General features: G+C 34.2%; 1 protein-coding gene across 1 annotated transcript in view; it reads right to left on the reverse strand.

The window, feature by feature from the left end:
• The window catches only part of LOC148826019 (guanylate-binding protein 5-like), a 78,837-nt gene extending 64,446 nt beyond the window's left edge, over positions 1 to 14,391 (reverse strand). Inside the window, exons 1-6 of the mRNA XM_088926353.1 lie at positions 13,982 to 14,391; positions 12,740 to 12,988; positions 11,969 to 12,099; positions 9,808 to 10,100; positions 8,581 to 8,752; positions 537 to 616 (exon numbers count right to left, since the gene is read on the reverse strand). Of these exons, the coding sequence (XP_088782479.1) occupies positions 537 to 616; positions 8,581 to 8,752; positions 9,808 to 10,100; positions 11,969 to 12,099; positions 12,740 to 12,988; positions 13,982 to 14,391 (1,335 nt within the window). The remainder of the gene's footprint in view (positions 1 to 536; positions 617 to 8,580; positions 8,753 to 9,807; positions 10,101 to 11,968; positions 12,100 to 12,739; positions 12,989 to 13,981) is intronic.
• Between the last annotated feature and the right edge of the window lie 427 nt (positions 14,392 to 14,818).

Below are 14,818 nucleotides of genomic sequence, written 5' to 3' on the forward strand. Positions count from 1 at the left end.
ATTTGGGTACCGTTTCATAAAACTTTCATGCTTAAAATGTTTAGGGAGAAATGGAAGACTGGTGTGTATTTTTTCTTTAAACTACCAAGACCAGCCATACACAGTACAGTTTACGTACATACAGTTAAGTTTATGTTCCTAAATTAATATCGTTTATGACCTTCAGATGCGTAATGCTCCTCTTCTTCTTGTGCTCAGCTACTAAAATTTCCCTTTAGTGGTAAAATTCCATATAAATATTCAAAACTAAGCTGATAAAAATGTGCACAGTAAAGACATTAAATGATCTTTATCTTTTCACTACCAACCAATGCACCACGAGTGCCCCTGTCGGTCATTTTGGCCAACCAATCACTTACCGTGGTGCCCTACGGTGCCCTGCGGTGGCTTGTGGGTAGATTACCGTACCGCGGGTTTGTACCGCCATTTTGAATGGCTGCATCTGTATCAATAGTACCACTATTCTGTAATAGGTCTTTCAGTAAACCGGTGGACCAAACAATTCAATAAGAAGTTTTTAATTTCATGACATTTACCTTCAAGGAGTCTTTAAGCAAAGGGTCCAGGTGAAGGGTGCCAAGTTCAGAAAACACAGTCTTGCTTATATCATCAGACCCTAAATGAAAACATTTTAAGTGCTTTACTCCAACAGCATAAAGCACATTAAAAAAAAAAACTTAGCCTGTGAATATCAATGTTTAAAGATGTACACAATCTTTAGAAAATGTGTCTTTATAAACACATGTATAGTTCTCAAGTGAATGACTGATACCTTTTATGTTCATTAAGTTCAGTGAGAATTTCAGAAATTTTAAATTTTTTTGTTTTGGAATCTTAATGCATGACAACCCCTGTAATACAGTACAAGCACCAGTAAAAAATAGCAAAACTTTGTATTCATTAATCACAGTGTTTTGTCGATTCAATATACAACAGGACAGGATTATTAAAAAAATGAAAGGTTAGTTCAAATGAAAATAATGATTGTATAATTTTAGGACAGCACTAAAAGTCAAACAAATCGGATACATCTCATACAGTTTTGGATCTTGGATAGAAAGAACATCTTTGCATGTACAACAGGAAAGACTAAGCTGTCAGAAGTGAAATCTCTTTGTATTCTGTGAGTCCTAGAACCTAAATAAATTGCTATTATCTCACACCAGAAAGGAGAGATTGTTGAGTTCACATTCATGACATTCATATCACATGAACTGATAAAGGTAATTCTCTAGAACAGGTTAACCATAGCACAGTGTTGAAGGTATTAGTGCTTAATGTGTAAGCCTCTTGAACTGGTTTTCAATTGGCTTGAAGGAAGGCTTGCTTAGAACATTGGACTGTGTCTGGGATCTACTTCCATCGGATTTCAGCTCTGCCATCAGTAGGAAAGAAAACTGTAAACTAACAAACTAAATATTTGAACAATTTTTTTTTTGGGTAACCAGACTGAGATTCTGTGTCCCCTTCTCCTCAAGATATACTGAGTTAAGGAAACTTTTTTTTAACTTAAAAATTACTAACCACCTGTAAGAGATGATTATATTGTTTTTTTAATCAATTAAAATTAATGAATACTCTAACAAGGCAGAATCTCACCAGAGTATTCAATAAAATGCAGAATATAAGGTGATCCTATAGCTTGCCCTGACTCTCCTGTAAGGCATGAGGTTATTCAACAAGAAAATCAGGAAGGCATGGCAGAAGAGCACAATAATGTTCTGCAGTGAAGGGGTTCTGATGAGCCAACAGCTGCTCCAGTCAGGCTCACTGCCAGTATAGAGCCCAGCCACAAGAAGAGTGAAGAAACTGACCCAAGTGTGATTACAGACCAACATGTCTGACTTCTACATCTAAGATTATGGAAATAATTAGAATAATTCAGCCCATTTTTCAAGGTTTTCAGTTTGTACTTTCAGAAGGTAGGAGCATTTAGTTTTTACTTGGAGGCTGTCTGTTAAAATGTGTAAATAAAGCTAAAAGAAAATTCATATTTAATAAGTCTTTATTTCGCCCAGGTCAGGATTTTACATAATGTTGGATTTATGTAAATCTTGCATAACTCTGGGGAGTTATTTTATTCCTGGTATATCATCCATATGTTATTTCTGGGTAAGTTATGCATACGTTTGATCAGATTATAACAACAACTTACTTTGTGTTCCATTGATTTCAAGTCACCATAAGTACCGAGACACATCCACTTTAAGTTAAAAACGTAATCACTTGAGATGCTTTAATAAGATGTTTTAATGAGCAAAACAGGATAGTTTTGTCCATTCTTTCTATTCCCCCCCCCATTATATTAAATGCTGCTCAATTGGATTTGACTTGGACTGTCTGAGATAACTCGAGGTTTGCTGGGATGGTGTGTTTCGGGTCACTGTCATTCTGATGGTGGTGATGGAAGTCATTTCTTCAAAATAATGGCCCAAATATGTCTGTAAACCTCAGAATTCACTCTGCTGCTGCCTCATTATTTATATAATTAATACATTATCTATCAAAAGTGTTCACTCCCGTTGGATATATTTATGTATTATTGGGTTACAATATGGAATCATTGAGTATTTAATTGGGATTTTATGCCATTGATCTGCACAAAATATTTTATAATATCGAAGTGTATCCAATTCTACAGATCCTGCCAAATGAATTATGGATATAAACCAGAAAATAACTGATTGAATAAGTATTCATACTTAAAAAAAAACACACACACACAAGTGTTTCAATCAATGTGAGATGATCTTAAAATAATGCAAGAGGGAATCTGTAAATTCAACTGACCAGTGCTTTCAATTTATCCAATATTAAAGCCTTCCAACATCATTTTTCATGCTTTGATGTGGAGATTAAATATTTTGTCCTACAGATACAGCCATTCAAAATAAGCGGGGTACACTGCGGTACAACGCGGTGGGCATGTTGCATCAAACAAGCGTCATAACAAGTCAGTTCACGTCATACCGCATTTTACCTCTTGGAAATTAGATTATGTTAATAGTATCCGGAATCACCTTATAAAACCGCCAGGTGGAGTTACAGAAGCAGCCATTCAAAACAAGCAGGCGATACTGTGTTATAACGCTTGTCGCAGTATAACTCAAGTTACCGTATAATACTGTATTAATACCGTATATTCTTGCATAATACCGCATGGTACCGCAAGTAAAATAATAGTATCTGGAATTTCCGCAAGCTGGAGCTAATAAAGCTCAACCTCTCATGTACAGCGTTTGAGCTGTCGCCATCAAAGTCTTTACCAAAGATAATACTAATAGTATTAATAATGAATGACCTTGGACAAGCTGTAAACTCAAAGTATTACCCTGGTCCACATTCTTTGAAAACGAAAAGATTTAATTTTCCACTCATCATGTGAGTGGTGTGATGGTCTAAGTGCCTGACTTCTAAGTGAGAGGTAGGCTGTTCGAATCCAGCTAGTGCTATGAATTTTCTTTTAACAAACATTTCTTTGAAAAAATAAAACAGCAATATTATGGACAATTAACTGACTTTTTTATATTTCAAAATATCACAACATGTTCGAATCTAAGTCATTTTTTAATAACAATGAATAATCACCATCTTGCCCTCTGATCGTGTGGGGATCCGTTTAGATTTCCCTTCAGATTTAAAAGGTTATTAATAATATTTTCGGTGTCACATCTTCAAATTTAGCTGATATTTTGCTGCCTTCGCATGCTTTCACAGCTCCATGGGTAAACTATCGTACTTGACTGAGAAAGCTTTAGAGAACTTAACATTTTTATTATCAACAAATTGTAAATACTATGTTTACATTGGCATTATTAATTTTTCACTTAAGTGTATGGAGGAGTGTCAGCTGTCAATGAGAGCAGACCCCCCCCCCCCTAGACTGCGCAAACAATTTTTAAAAATTTAATAAAGAAATGGAGGCTGTATGCGTTACAATATAAACATTTACTGTCAAACTTTAAATCAACAATTAATTTAAAGACGATCTGTCAATGTGCAATGAAATACAATATTGTTGTTGTTGTTGTTATTGTTGTTTTCATCCTGTAAAGCGCTTTGAGAAGCCACCTTTAAAGGCGCTATATAAAGGCGCTGATTCTTATGGAATGTGTTTTTAATAAAATGCTTTTATTCATTCTTAATCTGACTCACATAACTCACAGCCTTCACTATGTTGTTTTTAAGCCATTTATTTGACCACGCTCGAATATTCTTCTGTCCATATATTTGGAAGGGAAACACAGAAAGCCTTCAAAACAAATGCACTTTGAAGACCATGACTTGTGAAAATGTTCACAGCCTCCACATTAAACTATCAGTGAGCTAATTCTTTTTATTTAAACCTCTGGTTTTTCACTGATGTGTAATCACGCACTAACTGGAACCTGGGGGGACCGCTGTGTGTTAAGAAAGTTAGGTGTTGGCATAAACTATTAGTGAGTGGCTCTGGTGAAATTTAGCTGTGAACTGAAGAGTTAAAGTGTAAAAAGTTTCCTCTTTTTATCGGGAAGAGACATGGTGCTTGAAACAAGAGAGTGTGTGTTTTTTTTTAATCCCTGGTGGAATCGGGCTTCCATTAGAATCAAGTAATAGGTTTATTCCATGCTGAAAAAAAAGAAGAAAGAAACACATTCCATAAGAATCAGCACCCTTATATAGCGCCTTTATATAGCACCTTTCAAGGTGGCTTCTCAAAGCGCTTTACAGGATAAAAACAGCAATAACAACAACAACATTGTATTTCATTGCACTTTGACAGATCGTCTTTAAATCAATTGTTGTCAGAATATCCCTGCCTCCAAATAAGAACAAAATTGCAACCATTTTATTAACGAGCTGTTTCAGTAACTCAATGTATATATTTAAAGTAATAATTTAACAATATATGTAAATGTTTTATGATATGTCTATGTTGTGAATGTCTGTAGATTGTATCTTATTTTTAGTTTTTGTTTGTTTCACATTAATTTTATAAGGGAGGGTGTCATAGATAAGACTTCCTTGCCCCCATCTTGATTAAAATACTTTTATTTTTTCAAAATCTGGCAATGCCAGACAGAATTCTCATTCGCCAAAGCATTATTAATTTTTCACTTGAGTGTATGGAGGAGTGTCAGCTGACCCCACCTCTTAGGCTGGGCAAACCTGTTTTTAATACCTGAAGAAGGCTCCACGGCCGAAACGTTGTGTTCTCTTTCTTCTTTTTTTTCAGCATGGAATAAACCTATTACTTGTTCCTTTGCAGCCTACGCATGCTGACGCAGCTACCCACCTGTTTTTAATACATCTACTTAAGAAAGTTAGGTGTTAGCATAAACTATTAGTAATCAATAATATTAAATTTAGCACTGTAATAAATTGGTACACTTTTCCCCACATCTTGTAATACAATATTTTTATTGTTCAAATATACATTAAATCTTTCTATCATAAAATAAGTTAAATACAAAATTAAAGAAAAAATAGGGTAAATATAATTCAAAATATTTTGCTAAAAATGTTAACTGTTTATAAAAATAAAATTTATTAACTAAGGAATAGGATGGCACAGTTGTTAGTATTCTTTTTGTATGTTTTTTTTCATAAATACAACAATAGTACCAGATGTCTCAGTGGCTCTCAAAATTAAATTATGCATGCAAACCTGTGAATTAGAAAGATAACTAAGATATCCATCCATTTTTAACGGTGGTGAAGTGGTTAGCATTGCTACCTTGCAGCACTGGGGCTATAATGTAGGGCACTCTGAACAACTTAAACTTTGATGCAGGAAAAATGTATTTCTATACATTCTATATAAATGTAAGCTATACTGATTCTCCCCAATGTAGTGCAGTTAAAAAAATATTTCTGATGCAGTTCCTAAATTAATATAGTTTATGACCATCACACGCTTTATGCTTCTCTTCTTTTTATGCTCAGCTACTAAAGTTTCCCTTTAGTTTCCCTACCGGCCATGTAGTACACAGCATTGTGGGATAATCGTTTATTTTAAAGGGAACATAGAGAAACTAGGAACTAGAGAAATCAAGAAAGGCTTTTTTCAATACAATTAATAGATGCACATCCTGTTCACTAGGTTATTTAACTCCACACTGAACAATCTCCAATATGTTCAGAATTTGATAGCCAGAATCCTGTATTGCTTTGAGATGCCAGTTGTAAAGGTGTTATATAAAATAAAGTAATATATTTACAGTAATTTAAAGTATATATTTAAAGTAATAACTTAACAATATATGTAAATGTTTTATGATATGTCTTTGTTGTAAATGTCTGTAATACAGATGCAGCCATTCAAAAGTTTTTTATACATAGCATTCAGAAATACAATCGAAAATAGTTTTGTGGTGTATGCGTAGATTAAACTTTTCTAAAATGTATAACAAAATTAAAGACGATTAAAATCTGTAATCTGTAATCTTTCCACATGTAATGTCATTAGAAAGTACAATAAGTTCCTGCTTTGTCTAACGATGGTATCAAAAAAGAAACCTGTGCTTGATGATAATAAAGGGACTTAGAAGTCAAAGAAAATTATTTATGTTGTTTAATTTTAAACACTAAGTTATGAACGCAATTGGTGCTTCACAGCCATTGTGCATTATTGAGCTCCGCGCTTTCTACTTTCCAATGCTACCTCTCCCTCTGACAGTGCAGTGGGCAGAACACTGTTTTCAGAGCCTCTGATAGGGGGAAAAAAACCTGCTGATCTGTTCTACATACCAGGAAGATAACAGAATATTTTTTTTATTCGATACGTGTGTTGTTTTTATGAAATTCGTGTATTTTAAACGTTTAATTAAGTAGTAAAAACCTTAAAGTGTAAACAGAGATTCTAAGCTGATCACGAGGAAGAAAAATCAAGTGGTTATTAACTATTGAAACCTGTTTTTTAAGCTTTTAAAGTCGTGCAATGTCTAAGTAGGAACACATCATTATATCTTGTTTTTGATTTATTTTTTAAGAATTAAAGTAATCATTTGACCAGCCTAATTTTAAAGACCTCTTTTTGTGAAACTTTTCACAGCCTGTACAAAAAACTATATACACAATACTGCTGACAGCAGGAAAATTCCTATTCTTTACTCAGCAGCTTATTAAAAACAGCCCCAATGGTGTTCAAACCGATTTTCTTTACACATAAGACTGACACAGCTTCGCACTGTGAACCTGTTTTACTAAGAAAACATGTGTCCGTGGGGGAAGGTGGAGTGTCTTTTGCTGGAAGACTCGTCCTATCCTACTTTGAAAAAAACAGTGAAACCGGTTTAATTCAGCACAGCCAGCACTCCTGCAGAGAGAGATGTAAACCGCGCAGCGCCAGGCGAATGCACAACGTTAATGTAGTGCTTTCGGGCTCATGTGGATTTATGCCCTACAACCTGTGGTACCGCTGTGTACATATAGTACGAACATGTGATATTTAGCAATATAAAAAATGTCAATATACTGTAGTGTCCATAATATTTGCTATTTTAGTTTTTCAAAGAAATGTTTATTTGTTAAAAGAAAACTCACAGAGTTTGCTGGATTGAAACATCCAACCTCATGCTTATCCATCAGTCACTTAAGCTGTCACGCCACCAAGGCGAATCATAAGACATCCACTGAAACAGCAATACACATATCAATATAGAACTATAGTTATACCGTTATTAATTTATTTAGATACACAAATCCATTTTATATTCCCTATTTATCCAATTCTAAAAGTATGCTTTTGTTTATTCGATAACGAGCGTATTAGCAAAGGTTAAAAAGATCAATTTTTCACGAAGTATATAAATGTACAGTAATATGGTCAGAAGGAGCAAGTAAAAACGTTTCAAAATAACCACATGTACTGTAAGACTTTGATGCTTAAAATGTTTAGGGAGAAATGGAATACTGGTGTGTATTTTTTCTTTAAAATACCAAGAACAGCCATATACAGTACAGTTTACATACAGTAATATGTTTATGTTCCTAAATTAATATCGTTTATGACCTTCAGATGCGTTATGTTCCTCTTCTTTTTATGCTCAGCTACTAAAATTTCCCTTTAGTGGTAAAATTCCATATAAATATTCAATACTAAGCAGATTAAATGATTAAATCTTTTCACTACTGACCAATGCACCACGAGTGCCCCTGTCGGTATTTTTGGACAGCCAATCACTTACCGCGGCATATGCTTGTGGTTAGTTGCGTGCGGTACGGGTTTGTACTGTGAACCTTGAATGGCTGCTTCTGTATATACTGTATACTGTATCATATAAATATACCACGATCCTTGAGCAGAGAATTAACTTTCTGCTGCATTTGTGGAAGACACAAGACAACTTAAAGTCAATTGCTGGTCCGCAGTCATACCAAGCAACAGTTTAAAGGTACAGCCTTGTGGAAACAAGTTTAAACACTGAGTTTAAACACTCAAATGCACAAAGCATGTCAGGTCAAAAACTAAGAGCACCATGGGAGCTCATTCTTTGTGTACTGAAATGTTCTTAAAAAAACAGAAGTAAACTGTAACAATTGATAAAACAACTTTAAAAGTATTGTTTTCAATTAAATTGAGCCGACAATTTAACTTACTGTGAAACCTGAAGTATTCTTCTCTGATCTTCTTTATGCTCTTCATTGTTTCATTAAATATTTCTTTGTCTCTGTGATTCTGAAGACCTCTAGTGTATTTATCCTTTAGATTCGTAAATCTTTTCATGCAATTCTTTTTACAAAGTTCATTCAGCCATTGGTCTTTCAGTTTCTAACTGGAATGGTAAAATTTGATGGAAATTCATGTTTTAATAAGCAAAGAAAAGGGAATATAAACAATAATTACAGGTTTCCTGAAGTGCTTTTCCTAAAGTTTCAATTAACAATATGTTTGCTGCTTCAATGAAGATATACACTTTGTTCTTTCCTTTTTCTGCACTAGACCATATCTACTAAGGCATACAAAACCATAATGTCACTTTTCCCTTTATTTTATTATCAAACTTGTGCATCTATGTATTCTTTTTCTGTTAATGATAAAACAATTTGAAAAACTTTTGTGAAATGTGATACAACACACAGCATGGCATGATGAAAATTAATTTAGGAGGCGAATGTTACTTTGGTGAACTACTATTGGTGAATGTGTTGCAATGCATTGCTGTTCCTTAATGTGACACAGTTGATTTTAAAATGGAGCAACCAATGTCTCCTTCACCTCTGGTACTCTAATTCTCTATTACATCACTTCCTAAAGATCAGTAAATACCTCTGTGGTTGTCTGTTTTTTTTCCTGGACTACTGATGGCATGAATGAGTCTTGTTGTTAACCAGGCAATTTGTTTTACTCAAGCAGGGCAAACCTTCACCATTCTTGCATAAAAAAACCCATGTATTTTGGCTTTTTATACAGATTTTTAAGGAACTCGTTAACATCGGTCATCTGTGCTTTGAGCTCAGTATTTTGCTATCCCAAAGAACATATAACACACCTATCTGCTGACTAATTAATATTCATGTATGCAATGAAGGAGCTATTAATGTAAAACCTAGACACTTATACTTTCATTGCTCTTCAATAAACAGTGTAATTATTTTCACTAGATTAAAAAATTATTTAGGAAGATGGGAGATATTCAGGTTTTCAGAAAATATTAGCATTTCAGCCTTACTGATATTTATATGTAGCAAATGTGTATGCTTTTTATAAACAAAGTAAACAAGTTAGAACTATTTAACAATGAAATCAAGTACAGTATTCATTCTCTACTGATATTTTAATTTAGTATTTAGTATTTACTGACAAACTTTATTTTTTAGATTTACCTGTAACTCCTTCTTCTTTTCTTCCTTTTGATTCATGCCACTGGTATATTCCAGTTTTTTCATGAACTCCTCAATTACTTTGTCACATTTTTCATTGTAGTCTTTGCACAGTGCATCTTCATTGTGTGGAAGGTGAACTTCCATCTCTGTTACAATATTTTCCATGTTATCTTTTGCTAATAGAAATGTTTTGTTTATCCAGGCCTCATTCATTTCCAGAGCAGCTACTGTCAGACAGACATTGTCTTGTTTGTTCAGCATGTTGATGTAGGAGCGAGCCAGCTCCACAAAGGCTTCACAGAGGGGAAAAGAGTAATGTCAGGTGGTGATATGTTGAGATTAAGCAAATGAGAACAAACAAAATGTGTATATTTATACTAAAAAACCATAAAAATACAACCAGTAATTACTGGAACTGACAGCACCTGTAATGCTTTTAATGCCTCAAACACTTAATAAAATAATGAAAAGTTCTTTGTAATATTTCCTGGATTTTTAAAATATTTAATAATATTACAGGGCAGTAAACATTAATATTTATAATGCTTTGTGTGAGATCCATATTTGCACTTTGAGGCATTAAGAGACACATCTGATTGACATTCCCAGACATAAAGTTGGGGCAACATGTCAAAAGAAATTAAAGACCAAGGGGCTGAGTTTCCTTTCTTCACTGAATGAGTCCAATACTGGAGAACCTTTGTGTCCTCCAGGTGCTGCTGTCAGTGGCCACATGGACTTTTTTGATATTACAGAAGCATTTCTTTCTCTCTGGGAAATCTTCTTCCACCTGGTGAAGGGGGTGAGATTACATTTTGACTTCTTCCCAGAAGATTGCTTATATCTCACTTCTTATATCTTATATATATATTATATTCTTCTTATATCTTATATATATAAGAATATATCTAATATTCTTATATTTCTTAGCAGTAAAATAAGTGCTGAGACGAGTTTTTACATTTGGTTAACTGATTGTTCAGAAATTAATAAAATTAGTTTTTAATGTCGTTTACAACATTAAAAACAAAGATGGATTTTCCCTCAGCTGCTCTAATTTGTGAGCATTCCTGAAGTAATTTCCTTAATTAAAAAATACACATTCTTTCATTAACACACTTTTCATATTATTACTATCAATATACAGTAATGAAACACATTAGTGTTGCAACAATTGCAGTGATAACATTCAGAATTATTTGAAACATTAATGACGTAAAAATTCATTAGTTGTCCCTATTTAAAAAAAAAAAACACATTTCTGCACAAAAATGTAACAAAGCAAATAAGTATTTTCAGGAAAAATATCACATCTTTCACCAGAAACTGAGGAATAAAAATGAAACTGCAATTAGAAATCTGCAATTTAATTATTTGTTCTTTGAATTCTGATGAGGACAGCATTTTAAATTCTAGTTTCTTCAAGGTAATATAAGAAGAAGAATCATACATACAATCACAAAACATTATTGCTACAAAATGTGACGGTTTTTCCTTACTATTATTTATTTAATGTACACCAGCACTGACACAATGATCAGTGTATATCAGTGTATATACTGTAAACGTAAAGGTTTTCTCCTCTTTGCTCATGAATTCATTCCTCCCCCTGTCTCCACCTCTGCACCAGCCCCTCACTCTTCTCTGAACTGGGCTTAAAGTTTCCTCACCCTATAGCCTGGGAACATGGGTTCAGCCAAGTCTCTCTATGCATTGACATCTTAGTTAACTCATTTAATGATCACTCTTGAATACACTATATAATTCTGGGGAACCAAAACCATGTATGATATTTTATTACCTCCCAGTATAAAAGAGGTTAATTTGTCCCATAAATATGCTAAAACAAAGGATGAAAATGAAGACATTTTCAATGTGCCAATGTAACAGACCCCTCCCTCCACCCCAACATCCTTTGCAGCAGGTCCCCTGGCTCATCCTTCTTCAGTAAGGTGGCAACACTAATCTCCGACCAGCACTGTCAGTTCCTCAGCCAGGTGTACTGTCCAAAGTGTAAAGCCAAAGTGCTAAAAAAGTGTTTTTTTACGTCAGCTCATTCCATTTTTAGAATTTGAACAAGAAAATCAAGAGATGTAATTGACAACAGTCGCATAACTGAATATCCACTGTAATTTAACAGAGCTGCTTGTGAAGGCTTTACCTCCTGGTGTGCAGACGTGACTTTTCACTGCCTTGGGTGCAGACTGTTTATCACGAACAATGGTCACAAAGGTGTTGAGTGATGTTAGAAAGTCATGGTCTAAATCTTCATCTTTCATTTCCGGGAGGTTTCTGAAGAGGAATCAAGTACATATGTTAAAAACACTTAAGTAAGCATGCTCTTATTACCAAACTTACATATAATAAAGAAATGTAAATAGAAATTATAGTTTACTTAAATTTATAAATTATAGTTTACTACTTAAAATGTGGATCCATCAGGTAAGATAGAATAGGATTTTAGGAACAGTAGAATGTTATAATTATTATAATAATTAGAGTGATAATTAATATCATATTATGATGTCAGGCAAATCAAAATAATAGGGGTACAGGGGTAAGACTAAGTGACAGAAAACAAAACTGTTTAGCAGAGGTGAAAAGCAAATAAGGAAGAAAAGATGATCTATGAATAGATTGTGCCTCATTTGTTTTTTCCTCACCAAAACAAATCCTAATACATTAGCAAGGATGTGAGGGGACAACAAAAACAGAAGTTTTGAGTTTGAGAGGAGATTACAGACAGAAGTAAGCAGAGTCTGTTGAGTACAGATGATATTTGACCCTTCCTTTCAAATACTGTACACACACTGGAAAGGAGAAATTATATAAAGCACAGCAAACTTTCAATAACACGAACAGAATGTTTAAGTGTTTGGCAATTCCTGAATAGTTTATTATATTATTATATATAAATAAAAAGTATACTTACTTGAGCGCTTTCCCAAGAGCTGGTTGTGGCAGAATATGAATTTCTGTTTTGTCAAAGACTTCCTTATATTTTGTCTTTGTTTCTTTATCCAAGGCATTCAGAAACTTGTCCTTAAACTTATCATGATCAAATTCTTCAAACTGGAAATCTCTTATCAGTATATAGAACAAGTTCGGAAGGTAATCTTTAAGTGACTTATTTTTCTCCTCACTGACGAAAGACATGTGATGTACAACCTGTAAGAGGCAGCTGTACTGGGTTTCAGGAAAAAAAAATCTATGACGTCACATTGATAATGGCCTTTAATTAAAAAATAGAGTTTAACATTGCTGATATTTTTAAATCACTGAACAGTTCCTATTTGAAAAATTCTTAACACTGCATCACTTACAATAAGCACTTGTCTATTTCAGAGTCCCAGGGGAGCTGGATCCGACCCAGGAATCAATGTGCAAAAGGCAGGATACACCCTGGACAGGACTTCAATCCATCGCAGGGCACACACTCACACCAGGGCCAACTCTACCAAACTACTTGGTTAAGCACCTGGAGGAAACCCATGCAAAGAGTATGCAAAGAGCATGCAAAAAGCACCCCAAGAATTACACCAAGGGCCCAGTGCTGCAAGGCTGCAATGATAATCACAGTGCCAATGCACCACCTGGTTTTAACATGGATAATAATATTTTCTTATTTATAATCTCTTTGTTAGTCAGAAACAATAATTTTGATATTTGTTTTAAATTCCAATATAAGTCTTCATTGTCCTTTTTTTCCTGTAATGTCCTGTTGAAATGCTCCAGAAATCTGTTTTTGGCTTTTATTTTGGCTTTTGTTGGACTTTTGCAGTTCTAGATAATTAGATTGTTTCAGTTTCAGTTTCATATGATTAGAAGCTGTCATAAGATTATAAAAAATATTTTACAGCAGACTTCATTAACACTCTGACTGCACATATGTACTTGTGGTTCAGTACTGAAAGGGGTGAAGTGAAGTGACCCAGCAATGATATTAACTAATTCTCCAATTAGACAACTCCACACAGCTGGTACAGTAACAGTACTGGGCATCATGGGTGACGCAAATAAGCATAAACAAAGATCACCACAGCTCACCCCAGAATTCACTTTAAACTGAAAACTAAATCTGCTCATGAAATTGGAGGATTATGTAAAGCTCAAGATTTCTTTTTCAGTAATTTATATTGTTGTATAGTTTAAAATGTTTTCTTCCCAAGGATACAGAATTTCTTCAATAGCGCTTCTGTCTATACATTCTTTGATGTTGAAGATTATACTGCTGGACAGCAGTGTTGTCAGTAAAAATATAGTCTTATCAGTTATGAGCCTATTTTCACAGTCATCCAATCCCTCAGTATCCAGAAGCAGGAGACAGGCATTTGTGTGGAAAGGGTGTGGTCTGGACCACATCCAAATGCCTTTGGTACATCCTTCTACTCCATGTCCAACTTTGAATCCTTGGTCTTGGTTAAAGAACTGAGACAGCAGGTAAGACTTTCCAGTCCTGTGCTTACCCACAATGCCAATCACCTCTGCAACACCTGTCATTCCTGACAGAACTTCAGCTGCCCTCTCATTGAGTACAACTTTATCATTCTGGATCTCAATGAATATCTGTGGAGTTGCCATCATGCCTTTTCTGCTCCTGGTAAAATAAGAGAAAACTAACTTAAGAATACATTAACTCATTTTTCACTATTTTATACTATGTGAATTTTGTAAAAAATCTATAGGTTCTGATTCTTATTAATTCATTCAGGATACCTGTGCCACAACAAATTGACTGTAAAAACATGTATACGTACTATAGCTGTCAACAGTTAATGTATATTGATTAGTCTTACACATTATCACAATTCCTTGAACCAGCAATACAAATTGATACTGAAATTTGCATTATAAGTCAAAGTCATAACTTGGAAGTGATTATATAATGGCACAGTGTTATAAGTTGGGGACTAACTCCTGATTCAACAGCAGCTAGGCAACATTCATTATTTTGTGATCACAAATAACTTAAGGAAGTAGACAGAGTTCTGATTTATGCAAGATTATTTGA

Source organism: Atractosteus spatula, chromosome 10 (assembly GCF_055471065.1).
Source record: "Atractosteus spatula isolate fAtrSpa1 chromosome 10, fAtrSpa1.hap1, whole genome shotgun sequence".
NCBI lineage: Eukaryota > Metazoa > Chordata > Actinopteri > Semionotiformes > Lepisosteidae > Atractosteus > Atractosteus spatula.